Below are 23,027 nucleotides of genomic sequence, written 5' to 3' on the forward strand. Positions count from 1 at the left end.
GAATATTTGTATTTTCACACATAGTTATTGGAGCTGACCTGAGTAATTGTGCATTGTCGTGCTTCTTTCTTTTGATGAGATCACTGTTCCTCCAACTGGAAAAGCTGTCTAGAGTTGTTCCAGGAGCAGAGGACACTGTTATCTTATCGCTGTCTGTCCACACTTCAAATCCAGTCAGAGCAACAAAGGTGTTTATTTCTTTATAGGCCTGCACATCCAGACAAGAGTGACAGAAAGATAGTTCAATGTTATTGTATATTATGGGGTTCAAAATTCAGAGAATAGTGAATTTCTTTCTGATTTAAAACCTTTTTAAATTACAAATTAAAATAAATGTTTGAATTTCTTCAAAATTAGTACATGTACTGCATGTACCCTTATTATCTATGTGTCATAAATGTTGCCATGCTGTACTTTTTGAATAGCATGTATTGCACGTCATCAGTGACTCACGTTATTGATGAAATTGATGATCTCGAATATCCTCTTTCTCAGCTTCCCAAGATCCATGCCCATTTTATTGTACTGAGGGAGGAAATAAATTGAATTATGAGTCAAAGCTTTACGTCACTCTGGTTTTAGGGAACTCTCTGAAATCTGTTAGCATCAGTGTTTTTAAATTTACTGTGACAAATTTAGAAACAGTTTGATTCCATGAAGTCGACAATGACGACAACAAACCCAAAATCCCACATACTTTCCTCTAACCTTGTGAGTTTTTGTTATTTATTTTTACGTATTCATTAATTATCAAATCTCTGTTATAGTGAAACTCTGGGTGCATTGATTTTCGCTCTTACTGCTCTGTTGTCTGCCACAAGGAAGAGCTCGATGTATTTTTGTTGCTGGAACAAAGTTGGCCCCTGATCAAGATGAAAGAAATAGGTGGAAAATAGAGAACACAAAAAAGAATAATTAATTCAGAGAAATCAGTGCCTTATAATACCTTACTTCAGTGCATATCAATTAGGGTAATTTAGGACATTTCTTGCACTTTCAACTTCTGCAATTCATTGTGATTGTCACCTCAGTTTTGCAGAACAACAATTGAGACTTTATCACATGACAACCCAGCTAGAATGATTAATCCTTGTGAAACTTTAACCTTATTGTGCTTTGCTGGTTGCTTTTTATATGCCGAATAGACAGTCTTACTGAGAGACGAGAACGGGTTTTCAGAATGCGTGGAGGAGCGCCATCCTGACTCTCATCCCAACTAGTGTTGGTGACTCCACACAACCTCGGTGTGTCTTCAAGTGCATCTTCATACTTAGAGACAGCATGGTCACCATCACCATCCTCGGACAACGGCTCAATCAGAAACCTCTGCTCGGCTGTTTGGAAATAGCCTCTGTGAAGACAATTCACAAAATAGCCACAATGTGATTTGAGAAGGAATTGGCCCAAGAGGAGAATTAATCAAGAGTGCTTGAGAAACCATATGTAATTTATGTGTTTCATTCATCTAGGAAACGCAAGTTACACTGTAACTTCCTTTAAAACTGCAGAAAGTTAGGAGGAAAGAGGAAATTGTAAGGAGGAGGAAATTGTTTTGATTAAATATTAAGAGGCACAGATGATTTATAATAATACTAAAATGTTTCATGAAATACAAGAACTGCCTATTTTGATTTTCATGGTGACTAATGTTATAAATTGAAAAGAAACATTGTTTGAAATTGTGTTTCCCTACCTTAGTCCATTGCAGATGCTCATGCTAACCAACGACTCGCTGTCATTTACTATTTCCCCATGATAATAGCATAAGTCCTGTGGATGAAAAAGGGATCTCTCATACTTTTGATTCAGAGTACTAATTTATTGCAGATTAATTTTGCAGTGTGCTAAATGTCATGTTCTATTACTGGATAGGCCTACCAGATCCTCAGGTGTGGTTGTAACAAGCATCCCGTCTTTAGTGTAGTGGGTCTCACTGTAGTCTTTAGTCAGCATGCCACTGTTGACCAACAGATATCAGATCAGTCATAAAAAGCTCACTAACTGACAAATCACAATGTGTAATGTGTGAAATGTAGTTGTAACATGTCACTCATTCTTGTCTGTGACAATGAGGAACTTGAAAATTTCAACGTGCAGATTTTAGATATCACAAGATATGTAAAATGTGCTGAGGAAAGAGACTTACTCATTTTTCTGGAGATGCATTTCAATGTCTTTCCCACCAAGTGTCATAGCGTATTTCACTGTATCAGGTCTTGACTACATGAAAAGAAATGATTTAGTTTTATTAAAATATTAAAATATGTGATATTTAGTAGTGGGTAGATGAGAACCCACCTTTAAATCTCTTTTTTGTAGCTCATGTAATTTGATTGGTCGAACAATCTCATAAACCTTATTTCCATCAAGTTCACGAATGTGACCATCTATAGCAGATTGACAAAGAGAGGGAATTATAGACACGGAATAGTCACAGATTAGTCATAAAGGACAAAAAGACAGTGATTATGATTTATTGGAAAATGCAGTATGTACGCTGTAGGATATAGATGGCAGAACTGTTCCAACTGATCCAAATATTTTAGTGAAATCACAAGTGTAAACTTGAACACATCTGTCTCATTCTGAAAGAGATTGCATTAATCAAAAAGGTGTGTTTTTGTTATTGAGCGTAAGGTGTTAAACTGATGCAGCCTTATAACAGAATATACACACTGCCATTGATCCAAAGTGATAGGGAGATTAAATCAAACAAAATTAATTGGTCACAATTTATATTATAGTTACTGTACATACTGAATAATATTAATTAACTACATGTATTGATATATGGATTTTGTTGTGGACCTGCTTGTGAACACATATTTTTAGTATTAATACTATTTACTATGTTGGTATAGGTTAATTGTATATAATTATTTTTACATGTAATACATGGGTTACCGATTATTTCAGATTTCTTTGGAAACGTCATTTAAAATATGCAATATTGTTGAAAATCATATATAACAATATCTTTCAACATTAGCATTGTATATAATACAATTTTAAGTGCAATTTACATTTATTTATGTGAATCCAATCTCATCATTATCTAGTTTCAATGAATTCTAGTGCCTGTATGAATAAGATTAAATGCTCACATACTTCTGCAATGTCAGTTCTGTAATTTTACAATGTGACACTGAACTTTAAAATGAAATTGTAACAAACATGGTTCTCAACACAGCATTTCCTTCTTTGCATGCACTCTTAGACTGTGACAGTGCAGCGTACTGTTACTGCTGAAGTGCATAAATAAGTTAATCAGTCATTGTGGAGCAGAGGCACTGGAGTATCCAGTATCTTACCTGAGGGATTGAGTGAAACACAGAGAGTGAAGATCCACAACAGTAAGTGTCTTCTGGCCATTGTCAGTGAGTAGAACAACTGAAACAGGATAGATTGGTTAAGTGAAGTTGTATAGTTCACCTGAAGTGTAGTTTAGTCCACAGACCACACCTATGCAGAGCTGTCTAATCTCTACATATGCACTTTCAGGAAATGACACATGAGTATAAAAGATTTGTGACCTGCTTAGACACGCCCCTGTCGAAAGAATGCAGGAAAAAATAGGCTGTGACGTAATGATACTTGCTTAGTGTCCACAAAGTGCTGTGTTTTGTACATAGAGCCGTCACGTGTGGGTGTTCAATGCCTCAAAATGCTGCAAAATGCTTAATCAGTCTATCTATCTATCTATCTATCTATCTATCTATCTATCTATCTATCTATCTATCTATCTATCTATCTATCTATCTATCTATCTATCTATCTATCTATCTATCTATCTATCTGTCTGTCTGTCTGTCTGTCTGTCTGTCTGTCTGTCTGTCTGTCTGTCTGTCTGTCTGTCTGTCTGTCTGTCTGTCTGTCTGTCATTTATTGCTGCGGCCAAGGGAAAATTTAAAGGGAAATTCAACTTTGATGTCTAATACATGACCGTTGTGAAGACATTGTCTCTTAACACTAAAACTAACACCACAAAATGTTCAGTCTACAACAGGAAACTGTGGTGTCTTTTCATTGTCACTCCAAGTTACATCGGATGACGACAAATGGGGTTTTGCTTGGAAAGCCTATCGACTTTGAGTATTAAAAAACGAGCTAATAGCAAAGAAATGCCATGGGTCTGTAGAATTTGCATGGCGCACTCCACCCCATAAAAAAAGAGTAGGACGCCGGCAACATGCAAATATGTTTTCGCTTCGGAGCCAGGTTTATTCTTCTCTCCACAAGCCATCTCTGAACTGTCAGCTTTACAAGACGAGCCAAATTCTCCAGCGTTGGTGTGACGGCGATCTCCCAGCGAGTGCACACTTCCTGCTTATCTGTGCAGTGGTTTGCCAGTGAGTGTGTTTCTCACTGGGCATTTCAACACTGAGTTTTCCTATCGTAAAAGAGCTTGACTCGTGTCTGACTCTGATGGGCACGAGCGCTGTCTAGTGTGTTTGGGCATTGATCACGCTAGAGCAGCACTTGTGGGTGGTTCATATTCTCACTGTGGGAACATGACCATCGCAAGACTCATTGAGCTCGCAAGAGTCCCCTCATTCACACCCTGATCTACTTCCTTTAGTCTAGACCTGGAGCTAGTACTTTGGCTAGTGGCCAGGGTGACCTGAGGGTGACCAGTGACGATGCCAGTTAGTGCTCAAGGGATTTAGTCATGGGGGAAGACCCCCATGACCTGCCTGTGGGTACACTGGGCTCCCCCTGGTTGAACGCTCTAATGCACCCTAATGTGGTTAAGGAAAGAAGTGACACCCTCACCCCTCAGCACACAAGAGTTCTCGGACGACACAGCGTGCCACCGCCGGGCCGTGCACCCCTCGTCCTCATCTGACTCAGAGTCAGGTGACAGTGTGTGCCGTCTCAGGACCCACGGGCTACACGATTCAGTTTGTGCGGTCTCCTCCCCTCTTCAGGGGAGTCTGCTTCACTATGGTTGGTGGAAATGCCCCTGTCATGACAGTGGAGGTTGCAACCCTACTGGCGAATGGTCCAATTAAGACTCTCCCTCCAGCCAAAATTAAGACCAGGTTCTACTTCAAGCCCCTACTTCACTGTCCCGAAGAAATCCGGTGAATTACGGCCAATCCTGGACCTGCGCATGTTGACCTGGTATTTCCACCGTAAACCTCTCTGTGGGTGGTGGTGCATGGCCGTTGTTAGTTGGTGGAGCGATTTGTCTGGTTCATTCCGATAACGAAGATCAGCGTGTGCCTACCCTGCACTGAGAGGTAACCCGCTAAACCACGCTCAGGATCGGGACTGGGGATTGAAACTCATCATTGTTTCCCATCAACGAGGTAAAAGTCGTAACAAGCCTCCCTTTCTTTTGGCCCCTGTGGTTGAAATATTCCACCTGCGGCTGGACATCCCAGTGTTCTCCATATGCATCCCTCTGGGTCATGTGTGTATTCTCCAAGCAATTCTCTCTGTGTTTTGAGGTGACGTCTTGGTTACGTATGTAACCCTTGTTCCCTGAATAGGAACGGAGACGTTACGTCTGCCTGCCACTTCTGCTGTACTGTGGGGATCGTCTGAGCTCAGTCTTGGCTCCTCAGCGAAGAAACATATGTGCATGTTGCCGGCATCCTCCTTTTATATCCATGAAGTGGGGCAGAGTTCCACAAACCATGCATTCTTTGCCATTGGCTCGTTTTTTTAATACTCGAAGTCGATATGGCTTTCTAAGCGAAACCCCAACGTCTCCTTTCTAAGCAAAACCCCTAACATCTCCTTTCCCTAACAAGGGTTACATAGTAACGGAGACCTCAAAACACAAAGAGAATTGCCACACCAATAATAGCAAGGATATCTAAGCACCTTGTGTTATGTAAATAAAATGTGGATTTCACTTTGGATGGTCCCTTTAACATATTCAGTTGACTATAAGTAATGTTGCACCTACATCTCCACTAACTCTCACTTAGTAGAGTATTAGTAGAATGTTAGGGTTAGGGATAGAATAAGTTGACATGTAGTTGCAAAGTTACTTATAGTCAGTAGATTGTCTGTTGGAGGAGCATCAGAATAAAAAGTTGTCAGATATTAAGCAGACAGTCTACTAATACTCTAATGAGAGTTAGTTGACATGTACAGTAGTTGCGAAGTTACTTATAGTCAACAGGATATTCAAAAAGGACCATCAAAATAAAGTGTTACCAAAATGTGCAATGCATCTGACAATATAATAAAGGTATATTGTATTATTTTAGACCTTCATTTCAATATATGCACTATTTTTTACATTATGAATTCAAGGACGTTAAAACTGACAAATAATCATTTGGATAGTTAAACACACTGCTTCTTGTGTAATGATTATTTCTCAAAATGGTTTCTCAGATGATGATAAGCACAACCCCAGCATTTGTTAACACAAAAAAGCTAGAAACAAACAAAGCCTTAAGGAGTAAAACCTCCATAGAAAGAGAATACACACTGTGCCTTACCTTCACTTTGCTCATATTTCTGTTTTTGTTTGTTTCATTTTGAATTTTGTTGAAGACGGATTCTAGGTCTGTCTATGTTTGGGCATCTAGTCTTGTTTGGGCATCTAGTGAATTTCAAAATGTCGTAATTCCTTCTCTTTTTCAGCCTTGGGTTTTCATAAAGATGTCAGTGCAAGAAAATGTGTTATGTGAGCCAAAAAATAGGAAGTTCCTGCCCTTTTGTCTGTGATATTGTCTCCTACTGAAATGCATTCTCACTCTTTTTCTAATACACAAGGTCAAGTCAAGGACAATAATGCAGTTATTGTGCTTTCTCCTGATGGATCAAACGAAGCTATTGTTCACTTGTTTGGAGTGGAGAAAGCATGCAGTGTCTATTATGGCCGCATGTGTTGCAAACTGGCCCTTTTCTCTCTTCCCTTGCCTCCTCCTGCTCTCTGTCCTTCTGTGACCTATATCTCAAGTCTTTGTTCTGTCATGGATATGAACTTGTGTGAAAGAATAACTTGTAGTTCTGGTAGATAAAGTCGGATCATTGAAAAATCAATATGCAAACAAAACCTTGTTGTTTCAGGTTATTAAGATATGTATAATTCTCTAAAGGACCTAAAAGGCTTTTATGAACAATACTGACAATGTCAACATTCATATCCTCTGCATGAAAGTGTTACATGACTAGTTTCAGTGTAACGCCGCCTTCACACTGGCAGTTGAAATCAGCTCCGATGATACAGATAGGCCTACACTGCCATTCATATATTTGGAACCAGTCAGATTTTCAGTTATATAGAGCCCCTAAAAGGACATGGAGATGGGAGGAAATAATATTTGTCAATGGTTTTGCGTTTCTCCCCGAAAAACTTTGCTTGCAAAACTTTAGAGTTCTTTCCGAATGGACGCAAAGTTTCTCAGTGGAACACAAACGTTTTGCGATATGAGAGGTTCTCTTGTAACGTTACACTAGGGGAAAACCTCTTTTCCACGAGATATTGAAGCCAAAATTTATCCTTAATTTTAAATTAATTGTAAAACACGTGGCGGCAGCATGCAGACCATAGACTTTAAAAAAAAGAATATGGACAAAGCGTCTGTTTAGTCACCCATTGACTTTCTGAAGAACGGGTTTGAAGCTGTATATGGGGGGTATGGGCGGCGCCATATTGGAAAATCTTGGGAAATACAAAATACAAATGTTCATAAAGGATACAGAGGTAGTATGATGTGTTGTGTCAGAGCATGGCCGAGACGTCAAATTCCACTCAGCGCTGCGCAGCCCTTTATCAGCTGTCAATCAAAGTTAACCGTCCTTATTTGTCATACATTTTGTATCTAAATACGATCTAAAAAAAATTCACCCCCCTCACAGTTGTCAGGCACGCGGAACATATTGAAGATTACATTAAAAGTCAGTGGGACCAAACTGTAAAAACATGAATTTATGCTGTGAAAACGGACATTTTAACATGGGATATATGGACGTTTGCTCCCTTTTGGTACCGGCCTCTAGCGGATTTTCGATGTATTGCAGTTTTTCGCACTTCCGGGTAGTGCATCATTGCCAAATAAAATCAGTAATTTATTTGGAAAAAAAAATCTTACAAACCCCAGATTTTCAAATTTGTAGCTCTTGTTGTGTTTCAGAAGACTCTTTTCAACAACGACATTCAGATCAGTTTTGAGAGTGTTGACCTCATTGAATTAAGAAACAAATTTAGACATTAGAATAGGACATGATGTAAAAGCATGAGAAGGTTTTAAAGCATTGCATGAACTATTACCACACAATGATTTACAGCTCCTCACATGCTTACAATGCCTCATTTTGTGAACTCCAATAGAATATACATTGCATAGTAATTATCAGTTATATGTTTCAGCATTATGTAATAATTAGACATTTTAATATTAAATATATATTTGATGGGTACTCTCTAAATGTTATCACAAAGTTCAGATGAATCAAACAACTTTGGTACTTCTAAACACTTTTGCAGAGTTACACTGTGTTCATGAAGGATTCTGAGTGCAGCACCCACATACTAATAACTGTCAGGCATGCAAGGACCTGTTTAAGACCTGAAGATCATTTTCAACATTCTTTCCATGAGTAACATTACATTACAGCAGGTATTTGACTTGCAAATGCATTCACAAACTCATATGCAGTTCCATTGTAGACATTTTTCTCTGTCTAATTAGTAATAGTATAAACAAAGAATGACTTAGAAAAGCAGAATTAGTTACTGTTCAATCAGTGCTTGTAGGACTGTTTCTAGTCAGACCTGAATTTGTCCCACTGAGCAAAAAAAAAAAAAAAAAAGAAAAAAAAGAAAGAAAGAAGAACTTACTTGCTACTATTATAACCATTCTTACTTTTATTATATTTTTATAAGATTATATTATCATATATTCCTCATCCTCTGGTTAATGCCTTTTTTCTTTTTCTTTTTTTTCTTCTTTTTTTCACGTCTGTGGTATCTGTAAGATGTTCCTCTTTTAAGTTATTTCCACTCACACACCCAGTAATACGTGCACGCACACACACACACATGCACACACACACACACACACACACACACACACACACACACACACACACACACACACACTTTTCTGTATGGTATGTTATGTTCATGTTTGAAGTGTTGATGTTTATGTATGTGGCCTTGCTGTTTTTTTACCTGTAAGTATTGGATTGCATAATAAAAAAAACTGTTCACCACGACCTTTGCCTCAGTAAACTCCTAATTACTTCTCAGTTAGTAACATAGTTATTACATTTATTGGGTAGGATTAGGGATGTAGAATATGGTCATGCAGAATACGGCATTAATATTTGCTTTATAAGGACTAATAAAGAACCAATATCCTACCATGCTAGTAACGTAATATTGAGTATTGTCCAAAGTGTTACAATTTTTTTCCACCTGATATTTGCTCTTCTCCAATGTATGAAAGTAAAAAAAAAAATTGTGAAAACTGAAAAAAATGATGTCCACTACAATGGACTCCAGGACTGAAGCAATAAAAAAAAATATCTTCATATAAAAATAATATGACCTAGATTTTAAACACAGTATGTGAACTAGTATTGAAAAGTTTTTTTTTTTTTTTTTAAAGAACACATACTGTAATAATGAGCAATGTAAGATGATATATGAAGTCTCAAAAAACTTATTTGATTTTGTGTGTGTTGCTGCTGCATATGCACTCATTTCACATTTGCTGTTGCTGTTTTTCAATAAAATCACGAGTTCTAGCTATAAAAAAAATCCTCAAATTAACTCTGAATATTATTAAGATAGGCGCAAGTTGATGATGCTACCATGAACATAAATCTGCTTATAAAAGTTAAAAAGGAGCTCCTCCAAAATCGCATTGGTTAGCCATGGCTTATTAATGAATCTCAATCAGATTAAGTTATGGGTCACACTTTCATTGTGATTGGTTGGTCAGAGACTAATCAGGGACCAGGCAGTACTCTGTATCATAAAATCTTATTGGTTTTAACCAAATACCCAGTATCCATTCCAATGCCCGCAGGGTCTGAATGAGTTACAAACATGCTTTTCTATCTTTGTGTGAATATTTTTAGAGTGAGATCTTATGAGTGTAAGTATATATTTTGACCACTTGATGGCAATGTCCCCAAACTGCTCAATTCCATGAAATAAACATGATTCTGCCATCACTAAAGTGTCTCTCTTCCCAACATTATAGCCTACAGATAAACTTTTTCCAACACATAGGTGGGAAACACACACGGCTGATTTATTCCACGCCACAATGAATATGTTGAACTTGAAACTACAGAAAGGTGTTATGGTTTGTCATAGTTTGTTCTTGATCTGTTCTGCTCATGTCTTTTTCTAGGTTCGTTTTCAGTTGAATTGGTTCACTTCTCTCCCTGTTTGTCACTATTTGTAAGTTAGTAACAAACTGAACATAATTTAATCGTAAAACTTACAGACAATGCTTTCTACAGAGGAATCATGACCAGTAGCAAATATAAAACATTAATAAATGATCCAGAACAAACACAGACAGTCAAGGCAGTCACAGACTTTTAAAAAAAATATTTCTTTTGAATAAAATAAATCAGATTTCTCATTACAAAGTTAAACCATTGATGTTATTCAATCACTAGCCTACCGGTACTTTTATCTTTTATCTGAGTGTTTACATAACTCTCTCTCTCTGTATGTGTGTGTGTGTGTGTGTAACTTTGTGTATTTTTGCAAAAGAAACTGCATAAATTTGTTTAATTGTCTGTTTTTGTCTTTATGCATCTCCCTCCAGTGAGAAAACCTCTATAGAAAGAGGGAAAAAGAAGAGCAGACATGCCATGTGATTTGTTTAGTTTTCTCTCTTTTAAGTTTTATAGAGATGAAGTGATGGAGATCTCATCTTTCAGATGTCCGCGTGATGTAATTGCTTTTAAACTTATTAATATGATGTCTGCGGCTTGTTTTATTCATAATAAAGTCCAAATGTCTCATTCATTGGTTATGTGTATCTGGTAGGGACTTTTTGTTTAGCCGACTTGATCTGTTTTATATGATATGGCTTAATATGTATCTATCTTTTATTGCATAGCTTATACTATATAGCCTATATGGATGTCAGTGTGTATTCTGTCTGTGAGGACAATGAGTTGGCATTCAAATGTTTGCACACTGCACACACTTTTGCATTCATAAAACAGTGATTGTGCTAGGGATAAATGGTCAGCTCCAGCCACAACAAATTGCATGATTGTCACATGTGACTCTTTTAGGTTTTGCTTTGGTTGTGGATCATGTTTAATTTGCAGCCTCTAACTGCATTACCACTTTAAATGGATTTGTGTGCTTAAATGCACTTTAAAAACATTTGTGTATTTCTGCTGATATTACCTCAACGATCTGCTTCCCCCATTGTCAGTGCTTCTGATGAGTATCCAAGGCTTTTCTGGTGAGGGAAATCTTCCGCAAGACTGATTCCTTAGTGACTGGTTCAAAGCTGCTGACATACCAGGCTTTTGTTTTCCACTCACTGCACAGTGCCTCCAGGCACCCATATTAAACCCAATTAAACCACAATTTATCAAGCTAATTTGAGCAGGGCACTGAGCACAAAGCTGCAATAGTACAGTGGAGGCATAGGGGTTAATTACAGTTAAATGATATCCCCTTTTTTTTTTGGTTGAGTGAAACGGCTTTTGATGTTCTTGCATGTGGCTGTCCTTCTTCTTTACAATTTCTGCTGATGTAGACGTTCCAGTTTCAGCATCCTGTGTTACTCAACTGCTGTTTTCCCTTTACTTAGATCCTACAGTCTGGAAAATAGGTTCTTGACTTCAGATTAAATGGATTTTTGAGCATATTTTCTACCTCTGGATATGAAACATGAACATACCATATACATCAACTCTTTACTACTAAAGGGTTAGTTCACCCAAAAATGAAAATTAAGTCATTAATTACTCACTCCCATGCTGTACCAACCCCGTAAAAACTTTGTTCGTCTTCAGAACACAAATGAAGGTATTTTTGATTAATTTGAGGATCACTGCTACATAGGCTCCTTAATGACTGAAACTTGACGGCCCAGAAAGTCAATGATGAAAATGTTTAAATATTCCATACAGTGGCTCAACTATAAGTTTATCAAGCAACGAGAATACTTTTTGTGCGAAAAAAACAAAAAAAATAATGACTTTATTCAACTATTCCTTTTCTTCCTTGTAGGCCTGAGACGAGAGTTCAAGAGATTTCCACGACGCATGCGCGAGAACTGAACTGAAGTAGTTGAAGGAGATCGCAATTCTCGCCCATGCGTCATGGAAATCTCTTGAACATATATATATATATATGATATGAATAAATGGTATATATAAAATAATAAACCACTTTTTTAGGAAAATCTGATCATTTAAGGGAAAAAAAATTGAATAGCCTTCAAACTTCAGTGGCTCAAGGCTATAGCTTGTCAGTCTATCTCACTCTCTGTCTGTGTCTCTCCCATGACCTGTCCATGACAGGCAAGATCTCTTTGGTGGACAGCCAAAAGAGAAAGAGAAAGAAGAGCCTGGAGCCCGCATGCCGACATGTTATTGTTCATCCTGGCCAGGGAACAAGGTTGAGGAAGGCTGCAATTCCCTGCCTGCCTGCCAAAAGGCTTTGACCAACAACCCACACCCTGTCAGCCATTTCCTATGTTACTTAATAATAAAAACTGGCCCATGCCAAAACACTAGTTTGGACAAATAGACAATAGGGCCTCTGTCTGGTTGTTCATCACCTAAACACCTTTGTTTGACACTCCCACTAATACAGACCTGTACCACCTCAAATGCCGGCAGAGGTTATTTACATCTAACCAGTCACACAGCTTATATAAAAACATATAAGCAACATAATATGAATGAAACCCTCTATACACAAAGGACGGCATACTTTTCCCCTTGCTTATTTTTCACATTCAGTGTTCAGTTTTTTTTAAAGCTTTATATTTCAGTATAATTGTAGGTATTTTAATGGTTTGAATTATTTTATTTGTATTATATTCTAGTTTGTTTTACAGTTAAGGAATCCACTGAGAAAACAAGAGAGCAAATTTAGATTTCCTTCTAAATTAAGCAAGATCTCACTTGTTGCAAGATGTCCACACAATTTCAGGAAGCACCGCCATTAGCTCAGTGTGTCTGCCACTTGTTGGTTCTCGTAAAGCAAACAAAAACAATGACGGTAAACTGTACCACAATGTTTAAAAAGAAATTCTCTGCCTGTGTTAATGCTTTCCTATTTGGACAACAGTATGAGGAGAGCAACTGCAAGGCTAATCTTACATTGGCAACAGGAGTCAGGGTTTACTCACCGCTAATGAGGATCATTTGGAGAATGTTTGTCAGTGTGGCCGGCTGGCCGCACTATGACGCAGTTCACCCTAAAAATACTCTGCGTTTGTGACTGTGACAACCTGTTACATCTGTGTGAGTTTCCCGTTTGTAATGTAAAAGCACAAATGAATAATGATTTTTTTAAGAGTGTGCCAAACTATTTTCAAAGTCAGCACATGCTTTATCTAAGTTATATTTGGGCATGTTTCCGTTCTCCCACGTTTATACTGTCATGGGGACAGTGGCTCACAGAGACCAGAGACCATGACAAGGCTCTTCAGTATGTAAACACTGCTGGAGTCTCGGCTGGTGCGGACGCACGGGGTCTGGCTGTCATCTATCTGACTTTGAGATATATCACAATTAAATGAAAAGAGTGGTTGTAAGAACAAGAAAGATAGGGAAACAGAAACAGAGGTTAATGTAATGTGAGATAGGGAATGGGTGGTGCCTTGGCCGGTTCTGGCTAGTTTAGTGCGTAATGCTGCCTGGGTGCCTGTGTGGGAGAAGTGCTGATGACTCATGTAATCCTTATGCTCGGGCCTGTCCCTGGATGCTGAGCGTGTGTGTGGATTCTGTGGAAGTGTGAGGAAACACAAGCTGTTGCTCTTGGTACTGTGCCAGTGGCCACTCTAGCGTGTTCTACCCTCGTTGACCAATTAAACACCCTTATTATCGACCCTCTCTGTAGTTATGCAAACTCTGGGAAAAGAGGATTAATCAGTTATTATTTTGTTGTCTAAAAATCATTATGGATTATTTTAGAAACATTTGAAGCTTTCTCCGTACAGATCCAATAATATTGTTTTCCCTCTCATTTTCACTCTGAAGTCACCATGAAATTAAAATTGATGCAAGACGCATCTTCTTCTTTGTCCTAGTGTCTGTATTTGCACTGGGTCCGCTTTTTCGTATGCCTTTTGCCACTTCCAGGGCATCATCAGGGGTGATGTTGACTGCGTGCAATTTGGATTTCATGGTGACTTCAGAGTTAAAATAAGAGGGAGAGCCATATATTATGCATGATGCATGTTCCTGGTTTTATTGGGATTTAATTCTTAAGTGCATGTTATTTGAAAATATCTACACTCAGAAAAAAAAGGCAGGCTACAAAGGTCACTGGGGCAGAACCTTTTCAAAAGGTACACTTTTATACCTAAAGTGTAAATACCAGTATCTAAAAGGAAGAAAAAGTACCTTTTTAAAAGGTACCGCCCCAGTGACAACTTTTGTACCCTTTTTTTTTCCTGAGAGTGTGCAGTCAAAAGGTAATAACTCTCTCTTCCTCTGAAACAGAAGCATCCATTTAATAATAAATGTAGTCTCATCCCAAGAAGTCATATAACTGACGTCTTGGGACGTCTTTTGACCATACGTCAACATCCGCCTTTTTAGGGTACCCTTAAACGTCGGTTACATGACGATCCCGGGCCGTCATACAACTGACGCTTTACCTTTAACGTCGGTTAGGTGATGGGGTAGGTTTAGGGTTAGGTTTAGGTCTGGGGTAGGGTTATCCGATTACGTCATCTAACCAACGTTTAAGGGTACCCTAAAAAGGCGGATGTTGACGTATGGTCAAAAGACGTCCCAAGACGTCAGTTATATGACGTCTTGGGATGAGACTGTGTATCTTATGAATCAATTCCCAATAGCTAAAAATTAAAGTAATGAGATATTTTTTTTTATTTATCACAAAGAAAGTCAAAATTACGAAATGACAAAAAAAATCTGTTTTATCTCACAATTATGATTTAACAAAGCATGATTTTAATGTGTCGGAAATTGTTTGTTTCTTAGAAATCAGCTGTTTGCTGATTTTTTTTTTTTGGGGGGGGGGGCACTTTTTTATTTTATTATTAATTTTAACCATTACGATTAATAAAAACAACAACAACAACAACAAATATCAAATTGACAGGACATTGGTTTATAAATGGCCAATCCTATAGGCTTTTTGTTAATAGGCATCCTTCTTTGAGGTTTAGGGATTTTGAGGGAATGTGAAGCACTTTAAAAAGATATTGTTCATGTGTGAATATTACCTCCAGAGGCTTTTCTCTCTTAATATGGTCAGGATCATTCCGGTTACATAGTCCGTTTTTGGCCAAGCAAAGACAACAGGGGAATGTGAATGGTATTTGGGCCAAGATTTAGCAGCTCTGGCAGACTACCAATACTGTAGTTCCTTTGGTGTTAGATGCCTGTTTAATAGCTTTTTCTTAAGAAGTTGCCCTTCCGTGCTGATCATGGTTTTGCTGTTTATGATGGATCAGGTCGAGACATGAGTGTTTGTTTAAAAAACTGTTAGATGCCAGCTCTCTGTCTTTTATTGTGGATCCATGAAGCAAAATGCCAAAACTGGGATTGCAAAACACAGCACTTGAGTCCCGGAATCAGGCCGTTATAAAACACGATTACCGTTAACCTTACATCTTCCTGTAAATGGAATAATGCCCAGCAGGCATTATTAAAAGGTGCCATAATTTGTAAGTCTGTGAACTATCAAATGTTGAGTTATTAGAATAAGCTGCATAGTTGTTTTGGAACGACTGAGGCCTGTGGTTTTAATGGTTGTGAAGGTCAGTAAGTTCAGTTCCAATTTCCATATATGACCTGAAATCTAACTTTTAAAAAACACTTAATATTTTTGATAACTATCTAATAATTTAAGAATTGTTTCAATGTCACCATTGATGGAAGTTTTGAAAAAACAAAACAAAAAAACAGACTTGCTGACTACTTGGACACTAAATCTCTACACACAGAGGCAAATGATAGGGTACCATTAAAAACAAGTACTTTAATTAAACTGGAGTCTCCTTCCACAGACATTCCCCTGTGGCCAGATTTGACTGCAGTGCCCCGATGTCAGTACACAACCACTATTATAGCAACAGTGCTAATGTTTCTGAGAATTGTGTCAAAGGTTTGTGTTTCTGAGTATGAATGTTTACATTTTATATATTAGAGTTAACTCAGTTCACAAAATAATGGCAACACAGTTTTGCCAATAAACAATGAAACATGCATTTTAACATAGGCTAAACAGATAAAAACCATTCGCATGCATATTCAGTTACACTTTCATTGTTCATTTTTTCCAGTCGTTTGGCTAAAAACGTCAATATGTCAGTCTAAACTTACAGTCTGCACTGATTGGCTGAAGTGTCATGTCTGAGTTATTGTATTGAACTGGGCCGACTGAAATTATTTATGCACTATAAAATATAAAGGCAGTTGGTATCTTTGTTTAGTGTCTTAAAGCATTTTCTTGTTTCAGACTATTCTCATAGGCAAAAATAAAACTATGATGACTTCATTACAACATTTGATCAATAATTCATCGTCAGAGTTTAAAAGTTAAATGAAGTTTGGTAATGCGCTATGTAGGTCTGCTGCAGCACATTAGGTCATCTTCTCCAGGGACAAAATGTTGTCATATCTGCCAAGCTGAAGACTCAGGCCCCACAGTGCTGAGTTAAGCAAATCATGCAGGAAAGGACGAAAACAAAGCACAACATTCTTTACTTCATACAGCACACTGAGGTAAATGCTATTTTCTTAAAAACATCTTCACAGCTGCTTCCTTTGATTTTTGCCATTCAATAATCCTTACATTCTGTTACATTGTGTCACTGTTTGTTTTGTTGCATCATGACGTCATTCTCTACGGAGATGAAAGCTGCAAGCTTATAAAATATTAAATAATGAAGTGATCATTCTGTACACACAATAAATCTGTGCAGTTTAGCCACAATGAATGTTAATATCTGTTAACATGGCAATCCTGATCTCCATTTTGAACATTTATTGTGTTTGACTGCAAAATCGCATAACGTCAGTGCAAACAGCACAGTAAATGAAATGCCCTCATGTGTAAAACTACCTCATTTTCATTTATTTTATTGCTCTTAGTGCTTACTCCTCTGCTTTGAAGTTTTATGGGCTTGAAAATGGACAGTATGTAAAAAACACAATACTCTATCATGCATTTTCACAAATTTGTCCGACGTGCAAATATTAAGTACATTTTAAAAAAATGCTGACACTGTCTGTGTCAGTATGGGTTCTCAGTGTTAATTGGGTTTACTCTTTTGAATCAGCTGGCTCCAGGAGTGTGCAGGGGAGGGAACTCTTTATCGTTCAGACAGACCAGCTGACGCGACTTTTGACCTGTGATATATTTACTCTTCCCATTGTTAGGATTGATAAAGTACACTCGGCTTGTGTTAAAGAGGGCAGGACCAGGCTCTCAATCCAATGCTTCCTTTTCCCTGTCAAAAGGTCATATTGTGCTCTTTATGCAAGACTCCAGAGAACTCTGCTTATTTTTATGACATGTTCCTGGCGTCTCCTTCTCCACATTTCCCAACCTCCTTGACTCCAGTCATAACTGTGCCAGCCTGAGAAAGACAAGTATCCTGTTTCGCGCCAGACTCACAATGAATGCCAAGTAACAAGCATTCCACAAGATTATTGCAACAATGGCACATTTTTGTGGGGTCTCTAGTGGCCATATAATATGTCACTACAGAAGTTGGTATTTTGGAAATTCTTTTGTCTGACTTGCTTGTTTTCTACCAAGACTGCAATGAAGGTTCAACGGCAAACCAGAAAAAGAGTAAACAGATTGCATGATAATGTGTGTGTTGTGTTTTGTTTTACTCAGATAAAGGCTAAAATGATTTCCTATTTATGTTATCTAAAAATCCTCAGTGATTTAGCAATTATCATTCCTTTCCAGCTATGAAAATTAAAAAATCCTCAGCGATTTAGCAATTATCATTCCTTTGAAAAGTAGAAAATGTTGAAAACGGATATTTATAGTTATCGTTTTTCCTGGAAAGCCTTTCATTTTTTTTTAAATTCCCAAACTTATCTTAGTTTTACATCTATATCTATCTATAAATTACAGAAACTGTCTGTCGCTGTCCGGTAAAAGAAGCACACATTGAAGTTGTGATTTAAAAATAAACATTCTGACTTTAGAGAGGGTTGTGGTTTGAAAAAATGAAGTAAAAAAAAAAGAAGCGATTCTTTTCGAGAAATGTAGCGATTCTTTTCAAGGTTGTTATTTTACATTTATTACAATGTAATTATATGTTTAATACAATGTAATTATACATTGTTTTAGTGTAATTATACATTTATTAGTGTTATTCTACATTTGTGATTATTTTATTACATTATTCTTTTTGAAAAAATAGCGATTATTTTTTAAAAGTAGTGATACTTTTTTTAAAAGTAGTGCACAAAGTAATACATTTGTTACAATGTTATTATCCATTTATTACAATGTAATTATACATTATCGCTACTGTGTAATAGTAGCCTGTGCTATTCACCAACTAAAGACAAAAGACATTAGCTGCCTTTCATTGTCTCTATTATAGGCCTAATCTACACAATGACAACAAAGTTGACCCTAATGTAAATCTAATCTAATCTAATCTAAACTCCTGCTACCTGTAGTACACAGATACCCAAATACATGTCACCTAGTATCACCATTATAAATTGTTTTGCACACTGAGTGGCCACTCCTCCTGCAGACTGGGTGGCCCCTCCCTCCTAACCCTACACACTGAGTGGCCACTCCCCCTCCATGCTGCACAATGAGTGGTCACTCCCCCTCTCACACTGCACACTGGGTGGCCACTCCCCCTCTCACACTGCACACTGAGTGGCCACTCCCCCTCCAAGCTGCACACTGGGTGGCCACTCCCCCTCTCACACTGCACACTGAGTGGCCACTCCCCCTCCACGCTGCACACTGAGTGGCCACTCCCCCCTCACACTGCACACATGAGTGGCTACTCCCCCTCTCACACTGCACACATGAGTGGCTACTCCCCCTCTCACACTGCACACATGAGTGGCCACTCCCCCTCCACACTGCACACTGAGTGGCCACTCCCCCTCCACACTGATTGGTCACTTCCCCTCTCACACTTCACACTGAGTGTCCACTCCCCAAAATAAACTTTCTGACATTAAGCCCCGTTCACACTACATGCGACCAAGCGACATGATACCATTCATTTTCAATGGTGAGCAGGCGACTTCCAGCGACACGCGTGGTCGCGACCGGAGGGGCGTGTCCAGCGACGTAACAAAGTTGAGAAATTGTTAACTTTATGCAAATGAAGAGCAACAACCAATAGGAGTGAAGTCAGTGGAGCGCGTCACTCTTCAGTGCTGAGTCTGACCGAGGCAAGTTGAACGAGAAGCTCATTTTAGCAGTTAGAAACTGTCCTATAATGGATGATATATCTCTGTGTACATACAGTGGTGTTCACCATACGGACTCCATGACTGAATGGTTTTGGGAACCCAGATAGACCGGTATTTGCACGTTTGCTGCAGTTAAATAGCCGCGATGGCAAAGAGCACTCACTGTTTCTCGTTCATCTTTAAAATTACGCATTTTATATACTGATTCCATTTATATTTAGACTTTTCCTTCCAAAATTTTTGTTTGTAGCGGCAATAAAACGCATTTGTTGTCTAACATAGAGCAACATCCTTGAATGTCACTCACAAGCATTACTAGGCAACCAGTAGTGGGGAACGCTCTCCAGCGCAGCCACTGGCGACCTGCAGCGACAAAGTCGCGTGCAGTGTGAATGGGGCTTTAAAGGGTTGTGGTTTAAAAATATCTGAATATGATATTTTATTCACAGCCATCTTTTGTAGTAGCCTATTCACAAATTGTTTGTAAAAGTAGGGTTTTGTTAGAGTTACCTGTGTTCCCTGAATCATCGTGCTTATTCGTTTGTGGATGTTAACTGAATCTGTAATTCAGCTACACAGTTTACTTCTGAATATTATATTTTATTCTGGTGCTATTAACGTTATAGTTTTCTCTGAGTTCAGGCTCCTGTGATAGTAGCCTTAGATATAGCCTACAACAACTCAAACATACCAAACCAACAATTAGTAATAACAGATTTTGCAAAGGCATTGCACTAGTAGTGAAAAAGACACAAAGATGAGTTTTACTGGATAGATGGCTATGCTATGGACAATGACATAATATTTTAATCTAATAACAATGACATCAGTCTTTTAAACAATCATGTGAATATTACCTAATCCATGGCATAGTTATGAAAGAATTTGTTATAAAGGTTAATATATTTAATGACACCTAATTAGAACACCATTGTGATGACACTATAATTATTCAGAATTCTAAGTGAGTTTTTGTCACGACAATATAGTACAGTAATTTACAGTGTTCGCAACAAGAACACTATGTACCAAATGGTCATTTAACAACACACTGACCCTGTAAACAGTATTTTCAAATTTACAATATCCATCTCCAATTGCGTTCAAATAAACACAAAATACAACGCAACCAAATTAATCCATGTTTTGTTCTCTAGTAGATACAGGCCGAGTATATTAATTTAATACAAACACTATACTATTCCAGTTTATTCTTATATATATATATATATATATATATATATATATATATATATATATATATATATATATATATAAACTTGCTATGTGTACTGTAACTTGGACTAGTCACACTGGCATATTTTGCCCTTTTGTTGGTTTGACTGCTTCTATTGTAAGTTACTTTGGATAAAAACGTCTGCTAAATGATTAAATGTAAATCGAGTTAAAAAACAACATTTATTTGAAACAGATTTTTTGTAGAATTCTTTGCTCTCATTTGAATGCTGTCAGTTTAATATTCTTGCTGAATAAACAAAACAAAGGATTTAAAAACAGTCTTACTGACCATAAACATTTGAATGGTAGACCTAGTGTTTTTATGCTTGTTTTGTTTTTGTTAGTTTGTTTCAGGGGTTGAGGTCAAGTCATCTTGCACCGGGCACAATAATCACCACCAGATTTTAGGGTTTCCATCCAAAATCCCAGTTTAAACCACAAAATGTGCATCCCGTGGTAAAATCTAAAATCTAAATTAACTGATTTGATAGTATTTTATAGGTGCCCAGATTCACATGCTCAGATTAGGACAGATTAAGCTTTAGTTCAATTTGGACATTTGAGTAGCCTACCTTTTATAAATGTGCCCTATAAACAACAACAACGTCAACAACAACAAAAACATTACTGGTGTGCATCTTGAGACAGAACGGCACTGATACAATTTGAGATTTGTCGGTCAGTGCAAGTGCTCAAACATGCATTTTAGTCTGGGACCAAGTTTAGCCTAAACCTTGTCTGTGAGACCACCGTGGGAATATGTCAGGTCAGGTAGAAAAAAAAAACTCTGTAGGTTGCAATTACACAACTCTATGAGATAAACCTTGCGCACTTATGTCGTCAGCATTCTCATCCATAATTACTATCATCTCCAAAGCTAGTGGTATGCTGGCGAAATAGCAGTTGAAGGCGTTTCTCCAGGGAGGTAGCGCGGATGATGTCATCTCCGTGAGCGAGACATGAGCGGTCTCTCTATAAAGAGCAAGCCGTCACTACGAACTCCTCACTCTTCTCAGTCACACTCACAGCCATCCAAGCTGCACAGCTCGGTCGAGTTGGCGACTCCAGCGCTGCTAAACAAAACACAAAAGCCGCAAGATGTCGACGGACATGTACTCAGAATCTCGCCGGGTCTGCCCTTCTATCCACGGCAACAAGTTTGACACAGCAAGCCGCAAGCGGGCAGTGGCGAACATCTTCGAGAACGTCAACCAGGACGCGCTCATGAGACTCTTCCAGAAAACGGGAGACATGAAAGCCGAGGAGAGAGTGAGAAGCATCTTCTCCTTCGCGCAAGACCCCGAAGAGACGGCCAGAGCTCTGATGGCCCTCAAGCAGAGGAAGAAGGACAAGTTCCTCCGGATCGCGGGGATGCTGCGACACTTTCTGAAGCTGCGTTGAGCGTCTTCACGCGGTGACTCGCGGCTGCAGGGTCGTTCATTTCAGACCGCCGGTGTCATTTACAACCTGGCGATGACGGGCACGTCCAGAGTGGACGAGGAAGGACCACGCGGACATGAAGGAAAGTCTCGTCAATGACGAGCCCACTGAGACCAGATATGAAGGACGGGACGCACAGTTTCTGGAGCTGTGGAGGAGCTCAGTCTGAAGGAGTCCCCTCGTGCATCATAGACGCGCGAAACTGTTTCTCCTGAACTATCCATTTTAAAAATGGACTTTTTCACGTACTACTGCACCTTATAGGTGTATTTGTTGGAGCACAAGAACTGTGATTAGAGACTGAAGTTATTGCCCGAAAACTGCTGAGAAATATTATGCCTTCCATGCCACTTTGATATTGTGATACGTGTTTTAACACTCAATTGCCACTTATTTATTTGTCACAATGTTATAATAACACCAGTTTATGCATTTTTCACAATATTATTTTTCATTATTTGTATAATAAATTATTAACTAAACTGTGACTCTTCTCTTTCTTGACTTTACATTTGGTTTTAAAATGACTAACATGGTCATTTTATTATAACATGTCTGGGATGGAGTTAGATGATTTACAGTCAGGTCTCTGTGCTGCTTAATTGTACATTGTTTTAGACACTTTCTATTTTTTAAAAAAAATAATTAATTAAATAAAAATAGGGTTCCCAACTAATAGATACGGCCTCATTTGTAGATAAGGTCCCATCTACTCTACAAAATTAAGTTTGACACATTGATGTGTGAAACCAGAAAAACTGAGATTGCTG

At 38.2% G+C, this 23,027-nt stretch overlaps 2 protein-coding genes across 3 annotated transcripts in view; one reads left to right on the top strand and one right to left on the bottom strand.

The window, feature by feature from the left end:
* The window catches only part of adam28 (ADAM metallopeptidase domain 28), an 86,977-nt gene extending 80,418 nt beyond the window's left edge, over positions 1–6,559 (bottom strand). The window contains exons 1-10 of one of the 2 annotated variants that reach the window (XM_039658406.2): positions 6,462–6,559; positions 3,312–3,390; positions 2,299–2,387; positions 2,147–2,220; positions 1,879–1,957; positions 1,694–1,770; positions 1,156–1,351; positions 801–863; positions 454–525; positions 39–208 (exon numbers count right to left, since the gene is read on the bottom strand). In XM_039658406.2, coding sequence (XP_039514340.2) covers positions 39–208; positions 454–525; positions 801–863; positions 1,156–1,351; positions 1,694–1,770; positions 1,879–1,957; positions 2,147–2,220; positions 2,299–2,387; positions 3,312–3,390; positions 6,462–6,476 — 914 coding nt within the window. In that variant the 5' untranslated portion in view covers positions 6,477–6,559. The remainder of the gene's footprint in view (positions 1–38; positions 209–453; positions 526–800; positions 864–1,155; positions 1,352–1,693; positions 1,771–1,878; positions 1,958–2,146; positions 2,221–2,298; positions 2,388–3,311; positions 3,391–6,461) is intronic. The other variant, XM_039658405.2, reaches the window with a different exon arrangement.
* A 15,245-nt stretch (positions 6,560–21,804) lies between these two features.
* On the top strand, positions 21,805–22,739 carry tcima (transcriptional and immune response regulator a). Its single transcript, XM_039658336.2, has one exon. The coding sequence runs from the start codon at positions 21,916–21,918 to the stop codon at positions 22,216–22,218; it is 303 nt and encodes a 100-aa protein (XP_039514270.1). The 5' UTR covers positions 21,805–21,915; the 3' UTR covers positions 22,219–22,739.
* Positions 22,740–23,027: the final 288 nt, after the last annotated feature.

Source organism: Pimephales promelas, chromosome 4 (genome assembly GCF_988280905.1).
Source record: "Pimephales promelas chromosome 4, fPimPro1.hap1.1, whole genome shotgun sequence".
Lineage (NCBI taxonomy): Eukaryota > Metazoa > Chordata > Actinopteri > Cypriniformes > Leuciscidae > Pimephales > Pimephales promelas.